Source organism: Protopterus annectens, chromosome 15.part0 (assembly GCF_019279795.1).
Source record: "Protopterus annectens isolate FY-2018-M chromosome 15.part0, PAN1.0, whole genome shotgun sequence".
Taxonomy (NCBI): Eukaryota; Metazoa; Chordata; order Ceratodontiformes; family Protopteridae; genus Protopterus; species Protopterus annectens.
In genome coordinates this window covers 218,855,241-218,874,692 of record NC_056749.1, presented here as the reverse complement: position 1 = coordinate 218,874,692, position 19,452 = coordinate 218,855,241, and the positions used below count along the sequence as shown (strand labels likewise).

Genomic DNA, 19,452 nt, shown 5'->3' with positions numbered 1-19,452 from the left:
AATCATCAACGTATTGCACTAAGCTTGCATGAAGGGTGGCTTTATCGAGGTTGTTTGTGAATATTGTGAAGAGCAGGGGAGCGAGTATGGATCCTTGAGGCACACCTAGGGTGACTGGGAGAAGGGGGGATAGATTGTCCTGCCACTTAACAGCTTGTTGATGGTTGGAAAGGTAGTCTTTGAACCATAGCAGTGGTTAACCCTAATCAGTGCCACCATATATGAAAGGGGACATGTAAGGATAACATGCACCATAAATGAGGAAGGAACAGAGATATGGGCCATTTTAGTCTCTTCTAGGTAACCTTTTTATCAGTATATATGTTAAGGTAATGACCTTACAATGGATGTCAAGAAGTCAGCTCTGCAGCTTAGAAACATGATACTTATTAGCAAGATTAATCCCTCTGTGATGGCTTTACTTTCTGGGATAGCTTTTATTATTTGACATTTGTTTACCAGGAAAGCCTGACTGGGATAATATCCCATTTTCAACAGAGGGCCACGAAGATGAAACTCCACATGAGTTTTGTGGAGCTGTGGAATTTTGTTTCTTAGAGTGTATATTAATCTGCCAGAGCTTTCATATTTGTTCACCAAGCATAAGATAACTTCTGTTATGTGGATACAGCTGTGTAATTTGCTGTTTGTTGTAAACAACTTCCATCATTAGTATGACCTGCTATACACTGTAGATGAATAAATGAACCTAAATCTTCAGATGAAGGTGCATGAAGCTCCTGGGAGAGAAACACAGAAGTCCAGCAAGATCACAGAGCAAACATATTTTAAATTAAAACAACCAAGGCCATTGCACAGTTATTTATCTGGGAAAAGGAAATTTCAAACACTATCTGAGTGCTGCTTTTTTGAAACATAGGCTAATGATTTTACAATTTATCACTAAAATTTGTTGAGAGAAAGTTCATATTTAAACAACTGCTATATTAGCTTTTTAGTATAGTTTGCTGTTATGATGTAGAAAATTTTTATTACTTAAAGCATGTACTACTTCAATTAATTCTGTTACTGGGTGTTTGATTCCAGATTTAATAAACAATACAATGATTCTGCATGTCTGTTTTAAATGTGTGAATTAAACAGTGCACGGGTAGAGATAACTTTCAAGTTCCCTGAGGTATAGAATTAGTTAAGACTAACAGTATCTGCAAGAGCTGAAAACATTTAGTTTAAGTAATTAAGCAAATAAATAAAAAAGTGTATTGGGCTTTGAATAATGGTTAAGGTGTTTACCTCACAGATATGAGGTACAGGGTTTGATTCTCACCCTAGAAGGAAAATTGGCTAGGGTTAAAAATGGCCTGCAAAGGCTGATAGCCTAGTACTTATTTATGAACCTAATAAACAATTGATGTAGTTGGTGAGTCAGACTTTGGAGAAAAAGAGGAAGTGCTTGGTGGGAGGGGGTTCCACTGGAGACAGGCAATGGTGATGACAGGAGCCCTCCTACTCTTATCACTTGTGTACAGTGAGGTAGCCAGTTCAGGTTTCCAGGTTACTTCAGCTGCATTTGCCATTAGATCCCCTTGTTTGATTGTATGATAGAGTGTTGAATGCTTTATCCTGTTCAATGTTAGCTGTATGGACAAATTAACCTTTCTTTAGGGTGGCAGTTGCATTAACAGCATCTATTATAAGTTTTATTTTATCACAGGGTTCAGAACTGTCACAAGACATCTGATAGAAACCTTGGAAGTATACATATGATATCTGACAGGTAATAGCAGAATCCTCAAAAGGAGGGCCTGCACTGCATTTCTCATAGGCAGCATTCACGGAGTTTCTGCAATAACTGGGACCATGGACAGAAGATACCCATGAATGCAGCAGTTACTAAGATAAGGTTAGTTTTTTCAGAACTGTTCAGTAACACAATACAACGCAGCGACTGAAAGAAGGACATGTAATAGGTATAATGAGGATAAGTGCAGATTCAGCTTCATTAAAGTGTCTTCATCCACATTTCCATGTGAACATAAAATAAACAACCATGAGTACAAAAGCAATACTTAAAAGGTACATCAAAACTGAAATAAAACGTACGAGAAAAATTAGTCCACAAGTAAGGATACAATTGATAACTAATTTCCATGTAATAAACAAGATGAATTAATAATTTAATGGTTGGTAAGTTCCCAGTGGGGTATATTAACTAAAGGCCAACACAGAAAGATGGACTTTTTGAGACCGTTTAAATTCTGTAAGTGTTGGGGACTCCCTCAACTGCAACTAAACAAATGGATTTCCTGCTGTGCTTCTTTCCTTGTCCTTCATGCAAACAATCCAGTTAAATGTGATGAAAATGTCTCTTGTCACTGCAGTCTACTATTTGGGCAGTAGCATCTCTATATGGCAGAAAATGGAGCTGGGTTTGAGCAATAATGAATGAGACTTGGGACTTGATTACATCAGCTTCTAGTCAAAAGCTACGAAACTAAGAGAATATCCGTTGGATGACTCATGCTCCTGGGCCACAACTAAATGTAATCTTTTAGTTGCATCAGAACAACAAACTATTCAAATGAAATAAAATTTAGTCAGTAACTAATTGTGACTTGGCATCCATCTGACTTTGCCCTACAGTGAAGTGGAATCAATGATCTTTTCTGCTTTATTCAACATCTTAAAATAAGTTCAATGTTCTGTGTTATATACTGCTCTTCTAGTATGCTGTCTCCATTTTATTACAATTATTTCAGAAGCTGTAGTACCTTCATATGCAAATCTGGATCTCTTATCTGCATTTAATAATCCAAAGTACCAAACCTACCTATGCCCAATGGCATCGCACCTGTTAACAAATTCACAACATGGAGGACATTTGTTAAAGAAAACTAAAGGGATGTTTTGTTTGATAAATAACTACCCATCTGGTTATATAATAAAAGTATTTTTTTGAATGTTAAAAGAAGTCAGAGAAACAGTACAAAGACTCAAATAGAAAAGCAAGTACTGTTGTACAATGGATAAACCACAATGCCTCGATTCTGAGATAATGAACTGTAAATTTCATAAGATAATATATACACAGTGAGGAGATAAAGGTGCTGAGAGTCTGTTTTAATTCAACATTTAATGTGTTTTTTTTCCCTTTGGAGAATTAACAAACTGACTTCTTTTGCATTTAGTATTTTCTAAAATATATATATTTTTAATTTTCACTAAAAAAGACCTACCTTTCTGCTTACTTGCTTTTCTTACAGTCATTGCAGCTTGTCTTTTCTGATATTCAGAAATTTCAAACCCTGCAAAAAATAGGAAATCCAGCAACAATAAATATTACACATACCTGGCATTTTCTGTAGAATAAACATAGTAATTATTTTTTCCTAGTATACCTTGATATGATTGTATTATCAAAACAAGCACAGAACTGCAGCCATTAACTTAATTTGCCTTCACATATATACTTAGATATGTAAACTCCAGTCTCCTAAAAAAAGTCTCTGAGCATTAATTTACCCAAAAAGTATACCTCTGAGAAATTCCCCTTCACTGGTTCACACATAGGTTTACTATCAAGTGTTAAAATTCAAAGGATGCCCAGCTATTAGCATTTCGGACCGCCGATAACATATTTGGGACATTAATGTAAACAGCCTTATACAGGTCAGTCGCATCATCCCTCATTACTTCACAGCTAGAGATCACCCATGAGTTGTCAGCATTTTTGAAGCAGGGAAGGAGGAGACAGAGACAAAGGGAAGGGTAAGCCTATGGGTTTATATATGTATTAGGCTACAGAAGTAAAAATAGTAATTAAAACAATTTCCCTGCAACCAACAGAAAACTACAAAGTGAAAGAATGGTAGTTTATTACAAACTGATAGATGCACACAGGCACTGTTGTCAGAATTAAAGATGGATCTGACCCTTGGTTCTGCCTGCTGGCAGATTCTCAAACTGTTAATTCAGCAAAGACATAAGTTGGCAGTGCGACATCAAAAACAGATCTGTCAGTAAAACATATGTATCCTAAAAAGTGCCAAACACTTCCACATGGTACAAGTGTAGGTAGAACTCCAGGTAGCAGTAGCCCAGGAACAATTTATACACAGACTTTTATAGCAAGTAAAGAAATTTTATTATAGGCATCCTTACAACAATTCAGGAATGAAAAAGTAATAGAATTTAATTTAATGTATTTACTACATCTTGATTGCCAGGCATGTCGTATTCAATTATCGTTTTTATTGCAGAATATAAAGAACAAAACTCGAAACATCAAGGGATACAGAGAAAGCAAACAGGCAATTGAGGGGAGCCCAGTGGTACCCAGGTTTTGATCCTGCATGTTATGATAGCAGCTAGAGTCCATGATGAACTCAGCTTGTTGGAGAATCATTGGAGGAGGAGGAGAAGGAATGAGTGCTTATAATGACTTTTCCTTGGTGGAAAAATAAGGAGTGATTTTGCATCAGCTTAGAGTAAAGTCCAAGTCTGCATCAGAGTCCAGTTAAATGGGGGTTGGCACAGAGCACAAGGAGGTACTGAAATGTATGTTCCAGCTCTGTGAGGCAGAAAAAAATGGGCACAGAGCACTAACCTCACATGTAGTAGAACTAATCACTACTTTACCTCTTGACATTTTAGTCTGATTCACTGGCTTTTCAAGCCTGCACAGAGCAGATACAAATACACAGTAAGACTACTATTCTGGAACCAAAAGTACCTGAAAATACAAATAATTTGATGGTTGTCTACATGCATTACTCACCTTTCAGGAAACCATGATCCAATAAACCCATTTACTGAGCCAAGCTGTTATCGATAATTAATCCAGAGGTATTTATATTAGTTTAGGGAGTATGAAGGACCTGCTCTCTTTAAAAAAGGCTAGAGACTAGAACATATTTGACTAAATGAGATTATTGGATCATGGCTCTTCCGAAATGCAAGTATGGCTGAACAGCAACTGCAGTCATGAGGTGGATCTAGTGACCTCTGCAGAAGGGTATACTTGGAAGTAGCAAAGCATATTAATTTAGAAAAAAAAAAATACAAAGGAAATGGCAGTTCTGGAACATATAAGGAAAATGCATTTTATATATTTGACTAAGGGAATTTGCATATAAAAGCTAACAATCGCACAGCATGCAGTTACAGCTACTGAATAGTACCATTCTGAGAGTGTCACACAATCAGAAGAATTGGGATTACTTATCTGAAGTACAATGAAAAGCAGAGTCCCAGTTTCCCCTTTTGCTTTGACCCTACGATAATAAAATAAATGATCATTCAAAAAATCCCTGATCACAACGGGAAAAGCAGTAAACCTACAACTTTGCTACATTGATCAAAATCAGAGTTTAGTTACATAGGGGTTAAGAAAGGATGCCAAAATTCCCCAAATTATAGGCAGTAAGTCTATGGCTCCACTGGTCAAACAGCACTGTGGTAGCATGAGGAACTTCCAAAAGAGTGCACAGTTATCCCGCTGTACCAAAACATCAGTGATACGAACTATGACTTACAGTAAATTCGACTAGTTAGAGCCCGGTCTGCATGTAAGGTGTGCACTTCCTCAAATAAAGACATTTTAGTTGTCTGATGCACATACTCAGGAGGAAGCAGTTGTGTAAGCCAAAAGGGATTAAACTAGTATCAGCTCCGCAACTATCTTCAGTTTTATAGGATCCTCTCCCACTAACAACATGGCTCTTGGAATGGCAGAAGCACACAGACTGCCTTTGTCACCTTTATAGACAATATTCTACTATGCATGAAAAAGGGTAACCAGACTGAAGTAGTTTTTATTGACCTAACTAAAGCATTAAACCTAATCCACCACTGCCTCCTTTGACTCACTAACCAAATCAGGAATAATTAACCAAGCTGTCTCTTGGTCCAAAACCTTCTTAGAAGGCAGACTCCTCTCTGTCAAATTAGGAAGCTCCAAATAACTATCAGCCCCTGCCATGCTTGAAGGGCTCACTACTGTCTTCTCTTCTTTTCTGCTTATTCAATAATTCTCTCCTGTGAGACCTCCCACACATCCCTAGCATCTTGTATGCTGATGATACATTAATGTACAGGTCATACCACTCTCAGATTTTAATAAGAAATCACCACCAAGAAGACGTAGCTTTTGTATCAAACTGGTTAACTCAAAAAGGCTTATCTTGAATAGAAAGCAATTAAATCAATTCTATTTGGCACCAGACAAAAACTTGAAGTACCTAATGACTGGCATATATTAATCAATAACCTAAACTTCTTAGAGACCACTCAACTATTTAATTACCCTGGAATCTCTTTATAGCAACATCTTTTCAACACCATACTGAAGTAACAAATGTAAAAATCAACTCCCAACTGTTTTGGGCCAGAAATATATCTCACTTTCTTTCCCCTTAAAAAATAAATATTATTGGAAAGGGAGTACATTTTTCAAAGCTTGAATATGACCCCCTCCCCTTGTAGATATTTCCTCCAAGAGAAATCTCTTCACGTTGCAAGCAATGGCCCTGCACATATGCAGTGTAATAAGTTCATAGGTGATTACTAGACTAACTGCCCTAGGGGCCTTTTCAAGTCTGGCCATGCTTTCTGAAATGTATCTGACATGATTTGGTACTCTAGAGTAATTTGAAGGGTTGGATTCAGGCTTGGACAATGGATGGTCAAGCATTTACAGGCTGCTTCTGTCCATAAGATGCATAGGTGCCAGATCTGGGCAAATGTATGATTCTGCATCCCCTGGTCCAAGCTACACTTGAATTTGGTTAGAGAAAAACACTGCTTCACATGTCTGGGGAGACTGTTCCAGGGGAAGGGTAGTCTCTGAGACATTCCTGTCTCTCTAACATGTTCTGTTTATGTTGCCTTTGATCAGGTATTTCTGATGTTATTTGTTATGAGGATGTGCAATGCATCCATTAGAACAGAATCAAGTGATTTGTAAGCTGAACATAGATCACCTCACAGCAGTCTGTAGGAGATAGGGATGACTGCAAGGATAAGACTATGAGGTGGTCTGGTTGAGACATGTTGATTACACCCTGTATTCCTTTTGTGAGGAACCTCTGTGAATGCTACAATTGCTGCATATGCCTAGTATGATGTATACCAAAGGGTGCATTGTACTGAACAATTGGTCTAATGAGGACCAATGGAATCCTTGGATCTAGATGTCATATCCGTTCTTATAAGTTCTGCAGTGTAGAATGATGTTCTCACCACAGTAGCCAGGTAATGATCAAAGGCCATCAGATCAACATCAGGTGGTACTTTGTAAGCTGATCATAGTTACTACCTATAAGCATTCTCAAATCCCTGACCACTGGGTGTTATGGGTACATTATCAATGTGGTAATTTCCAGTTGTGGCCATCTTTCCCAAGGATACTATTAAGCATTTCTTTACACTGAGTTTTAGAGAATAGCCATGGCACCAGTTACTTGTCTGTCTCATGCTTTCTTCAAGGGGATTTGTGTCTTTGGTGGATTCATGAATGCACCTAGTTTGCAGTTGTCTGCAAATGTGGTCATCCTGAGGCCCTTGACATTGACCTTCACTTCAGAGAAGTAGAAGCCAAAAAGTGCAGGCCCCAGCACTGAGCCCTGAGGGGCTCTGTAAGTAACTGGTCCCTTTTTGGAGGTAGCCTCCCTATCCAAACATGTTGGGTCCCACCTTTGAGGTAGCTAGTTATCCATTGAGTAACATAGGGGTTTATTTCTGACTTAGTGAGTTTACATACAATAGCCAGCTGATGTATTGTGTTGATTACCTTGCTCAGGTCAAGGTAGACAGTGTGCACCATTTTGCCCTGGTCCATTTCTTAACTTACCTTCTGAAAGAAGTCTATCTGCTTGAGTAGTCATGACCTGCCTTTGACAAAACTAAACTGGGGTGTAGTCAATGTCTGTATGTTAATCATTTCCATGATGACTCTTTCTATGGCTTTGCATATGAAATTAGGCAGAATTATGTGTCTGCATTTGCCTGGGTTCTTAGATTCCCCCTCTTGTGGAGAGGGATTACATGTGAAGTTCTCCAATTCACTTAGCATGAAGGCTATGGTTGAATAGAGATTCTAGGGCACCTAATGGGTCATATTTCATGCTATTTGGAGGCATCATGGGATATTACTGGGGGGCCATCAATGCTGTGTTCCTGGCCTTAGACAGTGTATTGAGGACCTGCTCTCTAGTGATAGTTGGGGAACTTATGGTTCAGAAAATTTCCTGACTGGGGTGGGGGTAAAATTGGAACTAAATTTGTCAACCTGTAGATTTGCCATATCCTTCAAATTTAGTATATATGGCTCAGTTCATGATTAGCATTTTTGTGTGCTACCTTTGAGGTTGCGGACATAGCTGAAAAAAAAAGGCTTGTGGTTGTCTTGTGCCTGGGAAGCTATTTTTCCCTCAAATGAGGCTTTACTAGACTTGATTAGTCCCCTGAACTGCTTGTTTACATTGATGAGGAAGTTATTACCCTTCTGACCATAGCCCTTCATACTTTTGTCAATGACTGTCTTCCTTTTCTTTTACAACTTATTGATGTTGAGATTCCACCAGAGAGGCTTGTTTTTTTAGGTTTTCCTATGCTTATTTCAGGTAGCAGGAACTGTTTCTGTACAGCTGTTTAAATCGTTGTACATGATTTCTGTGAACACCGCTGCACGGGCAGCAGTATTCAAATGGTTTGGGGTGGCTCGGTATATTGCAAAGGGGTGTTACTTAATAGTTGGAAGCTAGGCATGGAGTAATTCTTAAAAGTTCTAGGGTTAGCTGGGTTCCTTTTTTTTATTTTTATTTCAAAGGAGACATATTTATGGTCTGCCCTGACTATTGGTGACATTTCACTAAGGGGTACAACATTTCCCCCATATCTGTGAAGACCAGGTCATAGATGTTAGCACCCCTATTGAGCATATGGACCAGTTGGGTCCAGGGTGTGTGCGTGTTGATATATTCCAGGCATCTCTCTGGGCCTTCATGTTTGTGGTCATGTATGATTCACAGCTTATAACAGGGTGAAGTTTGGTCTTCAGTACATTTAAGTATATGGTATAGGCTTTATGGGTCATAGAGGGGGACCTACAGCTTGCCAAGATATAGTAAGGAACTTTGCTGATGGTAAGTTGGACATGGAGAAGTTTAAGCACATCATTCTATTTGACTAGACTTGGTGTGCCTGTGTTTGATGTAAATTGAGATTCCTCCACCTTTTGTTCCTTCATATGCAGTGGATGGTCTAAATGTACAGGGGGCACTACAATTCTGCATTGCCAGGGTGCGTTCTTCAGCTATAAACCTTGTCTCAGTAACTGCGCAAGCATATATAGTCTCCAGGGTGAACAGAGCTTAGAGGAAATTAAGTTTCTTCTTTAGACTCCTAGCATGGAGCAGTAACACCTTTAAATTTTCATAGGTAGTGTCAACTGTGCCAGAAGGTTTATCAATTTTCCAATCAAGTAAAAAGATGCGATGGTGGTGGATAAGGTTTTAGCCAAAATTAAAAAACTTATAGAGGGCATGGGCAGAACATCCCTGGCAAAGCAGCACGGCCCAAGAAGAAGAATATTGCACCCCCTTTGACACCAGAAACTAATCCAATTATTAAAGTAAATTATCTTCTGTTCAAATTGTAGCATCATCCTTGGAGAAGGTAGAATGCTGCTCAGTGCTAGGCTCATACCAGCTGGGACACATTCTAAGAGTCCCACCTACCTCTCTCTCCCTCTCTCTTTAAATAGTCCAAGGATATGCATCTCAGGTAATTTATATCTACATGGACTATGACTGAGTCATACTGATACATGTTATTCAATGACCTAAGTGATTGTGTCGTCTGGCAGACTCTGGCACTTGATAAGCAACTGATCATGACAATTTTTTTTTACTCATCTTTGTGAGTGAGACATCTGTGTGTCTCACACTGGAGTCTCCTATCACCGAAATATTGGGTTCTTCGTGATATGCGTTAAGAGCATAGAGTCTGACACACAATGAGGTGTAGATGTACGTGTTATGGTAGGTATTGTTTTTGTAATTTGCTTATGAAGTTAGTTATTGTAAATGTAGGAAGCCTTTGAAGTCTGGGAAGATTTAAGAGCACCTCAGCATATGTGAGTTTGTGGTTCTAATCTATACCATGTGTGGTGTGTGTGCTAGTAAGTGATGGCCTTGACTCAGCAACATTGTGTGACTACATCTCCCACATACCACATCAGTTGGTTTTAGATTTAGGGGGTTGTCAGTGTATGTGACAAAAATGCTACAGAGAAAGCAGGATAGTGCATATTCATAGTTACAGATCCTATTTACACGTTCTACAAGAGGATGGTACAAGAGGGATTTACAGCTGGCTGACTAGGATGCTGTAAGAGTATAGATTACAAAAGTCTATACAAGACAAAACTCATAGGACTGTATGTCTTCATGAGTAAAATATTTGTTCTAGGTGCAAATAAGTATTGGGGAGGTTTCAGAGGAAGTTTTTATAGTGAAAGTCTCAATTCAAACTGCCTGCATCTCTACAGGACACTGCCAAACCACATTCACCGATGATCAGCTTTGCACAAATGCGCTGACTTTATACAGGCCCAGAGATTGCATAAACAATCAAAATGAACCTCTGTCCAATCACATTATACTTAAAGGTGACCGGAGTGATTCTCAAGCTCAGAGTGTGATCAGGCTACTCTCTACTAACACTAGCATGCAGACCTAATCCATCTTAATGTAAAATCAACTCTGGTATACCAAAAAGTACAAGAATATTTTATTTTAGTTATTGACATTTGTTGACCGGGAAAGTCCACTGGGTCAGGAACTCATTTTCAGTGGAGGCCCAGGGAGCAAAGCAATTAATAGTCAAATAAAAATATAGACACTTGACAATTTTTTTTTTAAAGTGGAAATATGCAAAAATTAAAAGAAAATTATAAAAGTAGAATACATAGACAATATAAAACTTATCAGTATGTATCAGAACTTATATAAATGTAGCTAACAGTTGGTAGTATAGTACAAAGCTTGAGTTGTTTCTTTTTGGCATTGCATGAAAAAAAACACGGCAGTTCTTGATGAACAGTTAAAGCGGTAATACAGCTGTGTTGCTGTCAGGGTAAAAGTTATTTTGAACTATAGAACTGGATTAGAAATAAGTAATGCAGGTTTTATGGTTGTTTGATTTGCAGCATCATTTGAGGTTATGTAGGAAGTAAGTTTTTAATGCTACTTTATATGTCTTTATACGGTCTATTTGGAGTTCCATTTTTTAGCAATGCTATGGGAGAACAAGCATTGTCCAGCTCTTTTGTTGGGCTTGGTTACACTTCGTAGCAATTTGTTGGAGGATCTTAGGGTACGTGTAGGAATATAAGTTTGTAGTATTGATGAGAGTGCTGGGCAGGTATTTGGTTTATAAATTAATTTATGGGCTAGCATTAGTTGGGTATAGCAAAAATAGTTTGGGAAATCCAACCAGTTCAGTTCAGAGATTGCTTGGCAATGGTTTAAGCTGTTAGGCTTTCCTGAGGCAAGTTTAACTATTTTATAGTAACAAGACTGAAGTTTATTGCTGAGGGATGAGTGAAGGTTAGTAAAAATGGCACTACCATAAAGTAGAGCAGGGATGAGTAAGGTACTTGCCAGTTTTTGTTTTGGTGTTTTTGCCATGTAAAGTTTATGACAATAACGTTTGCCAAGTTTAAAGTGTGTTTTCTTTATTGTATTGAGAATATGTGTTTCAAAGGTGAGTTTGTCATCAATTGTAATGCCTAGTATGGCAGATTTTACTATTTTTATTACAGTTCCATCTTTAGATAAGATTTCGAAGTCTATATCTGGTGGTTTTGAAGAGAATAATAGAAGTTTTGTTTTTTTGCCATTTAGTAGCAGTTATGAATTGTTTAGCCATGATTCAATCTCTGTAAAAGCATTTTGAGTAACTGTGAGGAGGTCAGAGAAATTGTTTGAAGTAGAGATTATTGTCGAATCATAGGCATATTGAATAATTCTACCTAGTTGAGAGACTTTGTGGAGATCATTAATAAAGATATTGCAGAGTAATGGACCCAGAATGGAACCCGGTGAGACTCCCTTGTTGTTTGGCAGATAATCAGATTGGACGGTATGCCACTTTACAGATTGTTGTCTGTTGTTTAGGTATGATGTAAATCAGTTGAGGAATTTGGGGGTGCAGCCAAGTTTTGTTAAATGGATCAGAGGTTTAGTATGTGATACTGTGTACAGAGAGACAACAAATACACAAATAGAACAGCAACCCTCTTAAACTGTAAACAGAATAGCAGTGTAGCAAGGTATTGTAGTTATCGGCCAAAGATGGCATAGAATGGAAGAGAGTAATCTCAGTTTGTGATGTGGAAGCTCTCTTGAAATGATCTTGCTCCTTTCTCCCAAGACAGAACATCAATGTCACGTAAACACAATAGACCCTTCAGCAAGCCAATGAAAAACTTGCTTGGTATACAGACCACCACCAGTTCAAATCACCAAAATCATTTTATTAAAACAACAAAAATAAAAATATTAAAAATGTTGGTAAGCCCTTTTGTTCCGCACTAGGAACTTCATCAGACCATCGTTGACACCAGCAAGCCATTTGACTGACAGAAGTCTAGAATAGCATCTATTTCATTATTTCTGTTGTTCAACAGTATGGAGCCAGATAGTCTTCATATCCCATTCTGTTTGCCGTGACATGATCATTCAGGGATGCCCTTATTAGTACCAACTCATGTTGTCCTGCTTTATCTAGTAGGTAGTGCAACTGATGTACAAATGCACTGTTTTCCTCATTATCACAACTCTGCCGTGGGGCATCTGCTGATATTATGAATACTGCCCTATCATTGCAATGGAGTCTACAACTGTAGAAATCCTAGAGGTTCTTGAGCATCCTATCCTCTTTCATTGTTTACAAGTGGAACAGCATTTCAAGCATGCTTATCACAAAAATCAAGCACTTCAAGGGCAAAATGTGGTCTTCTCTCCAAAATGTACTAATCCTTATGGACAATATGAGCAACTCGGATATCTATACATATCACTCAATCTCTTAGCATAAGATTTCTGGACAAAGCCAAAAATAATGGCAGAACAAAGGCCCCAAATTAGGAAAGGCTTTTGTATATTGCTAGTATAAGCCTAAATGGGTTTTGCATTAACATGCTTTTTCTGAAGGACATATCAAACTCAGATTATCTGTCATTACTTAAGAACTACAACCCTCAATGATTTGTCAGAAAAAATACATATTTTGGAGGATCCATAGCTCTCATCTGTCCAGATTTTCACATAATGTCCACATTTTTGCTTCATATTTTTGGTCTGTTCCTCATAAAATGTGTGGTTTTCTAGCAAATCACTGGCAATTGGAGACTGAATTCATTAAGTAATGACATACATTTCAGTTTCAGACTTAATATTCTTCAGAAAATGCATGCTAACTCAAATCCTATTATTATAGCAATTTCCTAAGTTTATAAGAGGAATATTTAAAATCTGTCCCTATTTTTGGGTCTTTGTCCCCCTATTATTTTATGCTTTCCCCAGACTTCTTGAACTACGAGGTTGAGAGGTATGGGAGTAATAGACCAAAATATGGAGCAAAGTTCTGGACAGTCTGTGAAATTCTGGACAGTTGGAGGTACGTGCCAATGTAAATCATCTCTTTTAGAAAAATGATCATACAACAAAAACTGTCAAGCCTAAATACGTCAAGACCTGAAAATCTTTTGGAAAGCATTGCTAATCTTTTTGGAAAATGGAATACACTGATGTCCCACTCACCAGGCTAAGCAAGGAGAAGGTTACTGTCAGCTGCCTGTCGGGTGCCAGGATCCGCCACATAACCCATGCACTCAGGTCACTCCACAACAAGTACAAATATGACTCTGCCATTGTCCATGTTGGTGTGAATGACCTGAGACATACCTCCCTGAACTACATTAAGAGACATGGAAGAGCTCTCCGATCTTGTAGCCCAGGCAGGTATGACCTTAGCCCTGAGTAGCATTCTGCCATCGCCCAGAATGATACCGCTGTACAAGGACAAAATGATTGACTTCAACAATTGGCTAAGCTTCTGGTGTCATTCTAAAGGGATCCAGTATCTGTCTGCTTGGGATGACATGGTCGACAGACCACGATGCTTTGCACGAGATGGCCTGCACCCGTCAAACCTGGGATTCCAGATACTTGCTGCCCCTATAGTGCCTTTTTTAGGCAAGGTTCAAATAACAAATTCACCACCATAACAGGAAGAGGCAACCAAAAACTGAGGGTAATGCTACTCAATGCTAGAAGTCTAAATCTCAAAATGCACTCACTCGAGGCACTCCTTGAAATGGAGAACATTGATATCTGTGCAGTGACTGAGACCTGGTTCAAGGCTCCAGAGAGCACCCCTGCACTACCAGGCTATAACTCAAACCACACTTTTCAGCCATGTAACCTGGACCGAAACACCAAATGCAGAGGTGTGTCCATATTCATTAAGGATATCCACACCTCCAGGCTAGTTGCTCAGCATAATGCATCCGAGGTTATCCAAATGCAACTAACTCTGGGCAAAACTGCAATCCAAATTGTAGCTTGCTACAGATCCCCCACAATGCCCCAGGATTCCCACTCCTCTTTTCTTGATGTACTGGAAAATATTAGGGTTCAACCAAACACCCTAATAATGGGCAACTTCAACTACCCCACCATTAACTGGAAAAACTACTCGTGTACCAACTCCTTAGCTCAATGCTTTCTGGAATTCATAAACTCCAATGCCCTGGATCAACTTATCCACACCCCCATCAGAGGCAACAATATCCTAGACCTAGTCATTACCAACATGAGTGACCAGTGTTCCACACCTGAAGTCATCTCCTCGTTGGTCCGATCTGACCATAAGCTAATTACCCTAGATATCCACATCCTGCCCCCACCCCCCATTAAGGAAACCATGGTAAAAAAATTCTCCAAAGCCAACTTCATGCTTCTTAAGACAGAAGTGGTGAACTTCATGACACTCATACAGATGGACAATACAGTTATGACTGCTGAATTCTACACAAATGCACTCTATAAGCACTTACACGAGTGCATGGATCCTGCTATCCCAAATAGAACCAAGATGCTATCCTCCAAAAAAGGAAGCCAATCTGGTGGTCCCTTGCCATAAACAAACTGTACAACAGAAGGAAGAAACTGTTGCAAAAGAGAGTAAAATCCCATAAGTGAAGTAGCTCCCTGGTCAGCCTCAGTAAGAAGCTGAGATCCCTTATAAGATCCTCCAAAGCTAGGTACGAAAACACAATTGCCACTAATTCCAAGGACAACCATAAAGCATTCTATAGCTATGTCAAGAATCTCGATGGCAACACCCAGATCTGCCCTGAGTTACAGCACAAATGCAAGAAAATTACAGAACCAATTGATATTGCCAACATCCTGGCAGATAGGTTTAGTGCTAACTTTACCCCCCCACCCCCTAAAGGGCCCATATCTATACAGGAAGAATGCAGAGTCCCTGTAATCACAACTACACAGGTAAAAGCTGCACTCTCTAAAGCCAAAAACACAGCATCCATGGGACCGGACAACATCCCAGGCTGCGTTTTACATGAAATTCAGAACAAACTGTCTCCCTACTTAAGCACCATGTTCAGTAATAGCCTCACATCAGGCTTTGTGCCCACTGAATGGTGCACAGCAACAGTTATCCTACTCCACAAAGGGGGAGCCACCACTGATCCCGGGAACTATCGACCTATTAGCCTGATGAGCCTGGTCTGCAAGGCCATGGAACGTATCATTATGGAACTTATAAACAAAGACATCGGTAACCACCAAACTCTGGATCCCACCCAGTTTGGGTTTGTGAAAGGCAGATCATGCCTCCTGAACCTGATCAACTTCTTTGAGGCAGTCACCAAAGCCGTAGATGAGGGTACGGTGGTTCACACAGCTTATCTTGACCTCACCAAGGCTTTCAACACCATCCCCCATTGTGGAATTATAGCTAAACTCACTAAACTAGATATAAATCCCTATGTCACAAGATGGGTTGCCAACTGGCTCACTGACAGAACCCACACTGTAGAAGTTGCAGACTCCAAATCTGACCTCAAAGCAGTGGCAAGTGGAGTACCACAGGGTTCCATCCTGGGTCCGCTCCTGTTTGGTATCTACTTCTCTGAAGTACAGGCTAACACAGAAGGCCTCTGGTTAACGAAGTTCGCAGATGACGCCAAACTAGGAGCCATAGTCAAGTCCCCAAATGATGTGGACATCCTACAGAAGGGCCTCGCTGAGACAGATGCCTGGTGTCAGAGCCATGGCCTCAAGCTCAATGCCAAAAAGTGCAGTGTCATCCCCTTTGGTAAAAACTCTGTACCTATGAACTACCACATATGCAGCAATCTACTTAACACCGAATGCATGATAAAAGACCTTGGGACCCAGGTGGACAGTAGTCTCTCCTTTGATAGTCACATTGCCACAGTAGTCAGGAAGTCATTCTACGTGGCACACCTCATCATAAAAGGGTTCTCATCCAGGAAAAAAAGAGGTCATCATTCCTCTCTACTCGACACTCATTAGACCCATTATAGAGTACAACGCCCCTTTTGGAATGTACCTCACAAGACATCTGCAGCAGCTGGAAAGGCCGCAGAAGTACCTCACAAAGAGGATTACTGGCCTCAAACAAATGCCCTACACTGACCACCTCAAAAAACCTAGATAGCCTAGTACCTACCTATGAACACAGGACATTTCTAAACCAATGTTTCATCATATAAGTTTACTATCGATACCATTCATTCATTCACTCCTTTATTCATGCATTCAATATTTTCCTTTAAGGTGTTCAGGGTTATTAGGGACCAATTGCTTATCTCTGTAAATGCAACCATCTCAAGAAGGAACATCAGTCCTCAGTGGAATGCACATGCCCCAAAACAGTAACACATGCCTACAGGCCATTAAAAGGATCAGCACTTCACCTGTCAGCAAACCTTTAAGATGTAGAGAAAATATATGGGGATTCCAGCCAAACTCTACAGGGGCAAAGGGTGGCCATACACACACCACACAGGAAACATCCTAGCCGATAACTGAACCAGAGATCCAAGCACTCTTAGGCAACAAAGCTACATACTATATTACGGTGTTGCTGCTATATACAGCAGACCAATAGAAGTTCTCTCTTGGTTAGCAAGGGTGTACATTGTTTAGAGATAGTGCCTTTCTACTGTAAGTACAGGACTAAGACAGAAACTCATGAAATACTGGGACAAATTAAAATATATTGCTCACCTGAACTGGATGAATCTGGTCAGCTCCATGGCATAGATGGACATAGCCCTAACTATAACAGATTTGACTGAGAGATATGTAGGGACTGGGTATTGAAGAAGCCAAAGAGGAAGAGTGACAGTGAGCAAGTGAAACAGACTTGCCCATCCTAGGGAGAATGACGTGGTCTGATCCATGGAAGCCAACAAGGACTGGGAATGTGTCTTTGGCTGCTACCATGTTTTTTCTGTTAGCCATCATGTTGTGTCTGTTCAGGAAAACACACACACACACACACACACACACACACACACACACACACACACACACACACACACACACACACACACACGGGAAAGTAGCAAAGGAGCAGCAGACCCTAGAAGTAATGTAAATGCACAAATATGCAGGCAAACTGTGGCTAGGACTGACAGAAACCCTCCTTTAACAGAAGTGTTTAGCTTATATTTGACAGTGGCTGTCATGTACATCACCCTCCTGGGGATAGTTAATACATCTCCAGTCTGTGGAAAGAAGATAGCCAGTCAGGCATCAGGCTTAAAGGTGTCTCTGACAAAGCAGAAATAAGTCCATAGGTGTTTACTAGGCTAATGACCACAAGGGCCTTTTTAAGGCTAGCCATGCATCCCAAATCTCTGATGAGTTTTGATACCCATGGTAAGTGTAAGCAGGGGCTTGGGAGATGAACCATTTACAGGTTACCTGTTTGCATCAGAGACATAGGTGCCAAACCAGGGATGAATTTCCGGTTTCCTATCTAATTGTCCAAGTTGCTTTTGACTTGGATTAGGGAGGAACTCTGCTTCACATGGATGGGGAGCCTGTTCCATAGACGGGGTATTCTCTGGGATACATAACTATTTCTCCAGCAGGTCCTATTTATATCACAAGCAAGGTTTATGTCTTTAGAATAGGTAATTCTAGTACTGTCTGTTTTGTGGATATGCAGGAGGTCCATCAGAGTGGGTTCCGACAATGCCCTGTATGCCAGGCATAGATTTCCCCTCAAAAGCCTGGAGGAGACAGACTACAAAGAAAGGGAAAGGGCCTTGAGATGGTCTGCATAGGACATATTACTTATGCCCTGTATTCTTTTAGTGAGGAGCCTCTGTGGACATTCAGTTGCTGGATATGCCTGGTTAGGTACATACCAAAAGGGGGCATTGTACTCAAAGATAGGTCTGATGAATGCCAAATACAGTGGAACAATGACTTAACTGGACTTAGATGCCATATCTTTGTTTATAAGTTGCGCAACACAGAATGATTTCCTCACCACTGTAGACACGTGATGATCAAAGGCTAGATTACTATCTGTATATGTCCCTAAGTCCCTGACTACTGGATCAAATCTAAGGGGTGTGTTGTCAATATGATAGTTACCAGGGATGGATGACTACCCAAAGGATACTATTATGCATTTCTTGGCATTTAGTTTTAGTCCATGACTCTGACAACAGTTGTTTGTCTGCGTCAACCCCTCCTGGAGAACGTTTGTGTCAGTGTGAGATTCAATGACAGCTCCTAATTTGCAATCATCTGCAAATTTAGTCAGCCAGAGACCATTGACATTGGCCTTGACTTCTGTGAAGTAAATGCCAAAAATGAGCAGCCCGAGGACTGTTCCCTGAGGGACTTCACTTGTGACTGACCTCTTTGTAGAAGTGGACTCTCCAATTCTAACTTCCTGGGTCCTGTCCACTGGGTGACATACGGGTTTGTACCTAACCTCTTGAGTTTGTCAACAATGGGGTATTGTGTCAAATGCCTTGGCCAGGTCAAGGTAGGTAAGTGTGAACGATTTTGCCCTCATTTATTGCTTTGGTGACCTTCTCAAAGAAGTCCACCGGATTGAGTAGGGATGATCTGCCCTTTAAGAAACCAATCTGGGTTGAGTCCAGTGTCTGGAGGTTTACTCTATATCTCTGTTGATCATCTCCATGATAATTCTTTCCATGGCTTTACATATAAGACTAGTGAGAATTATGGATCTGTAGTTTCCAGGGTCTGTAGATGGCCCACGTTTGTGCAGAGGGATGACTGTCGCCTTTCTCCATTCATGAGGCACGGAGCCTGTTTGGAGGCTACAGTTATAATTCCAGAGGCCCTGATAGGTCATGTTTCATGCTATTTAGAATGCATC

General features: G+C 40.0%; 1 protein-coding gene across 6 annotated transcripts in view; it reads right to left on the bottom strand.

Moving 5' to 3' along the window:
* The window catches only part of ARHGEF9 (Cdc42 guanine nucleotide exchange factor 9), a 3,179,575-nt gene that overhangs the window by 28,221 nt on the left and 3,131,902 nt on the right, over positions 1–19,452 (bottom strand). For all 6 annotated transcript variants that reach the window (XM_044057721.1, XM_044057724.1, XM_044057723.1 and 3 more), the window contains one exon: positions 3,198–3,266. In XM_044057721.1, coding sequence (XP_043913656.1) covers positions 3,198–3,266 — 69 coding nt within the window. The remainder of the gene's footprint in view (positions 1–3,197; positions 3,267–19,452) is intronic.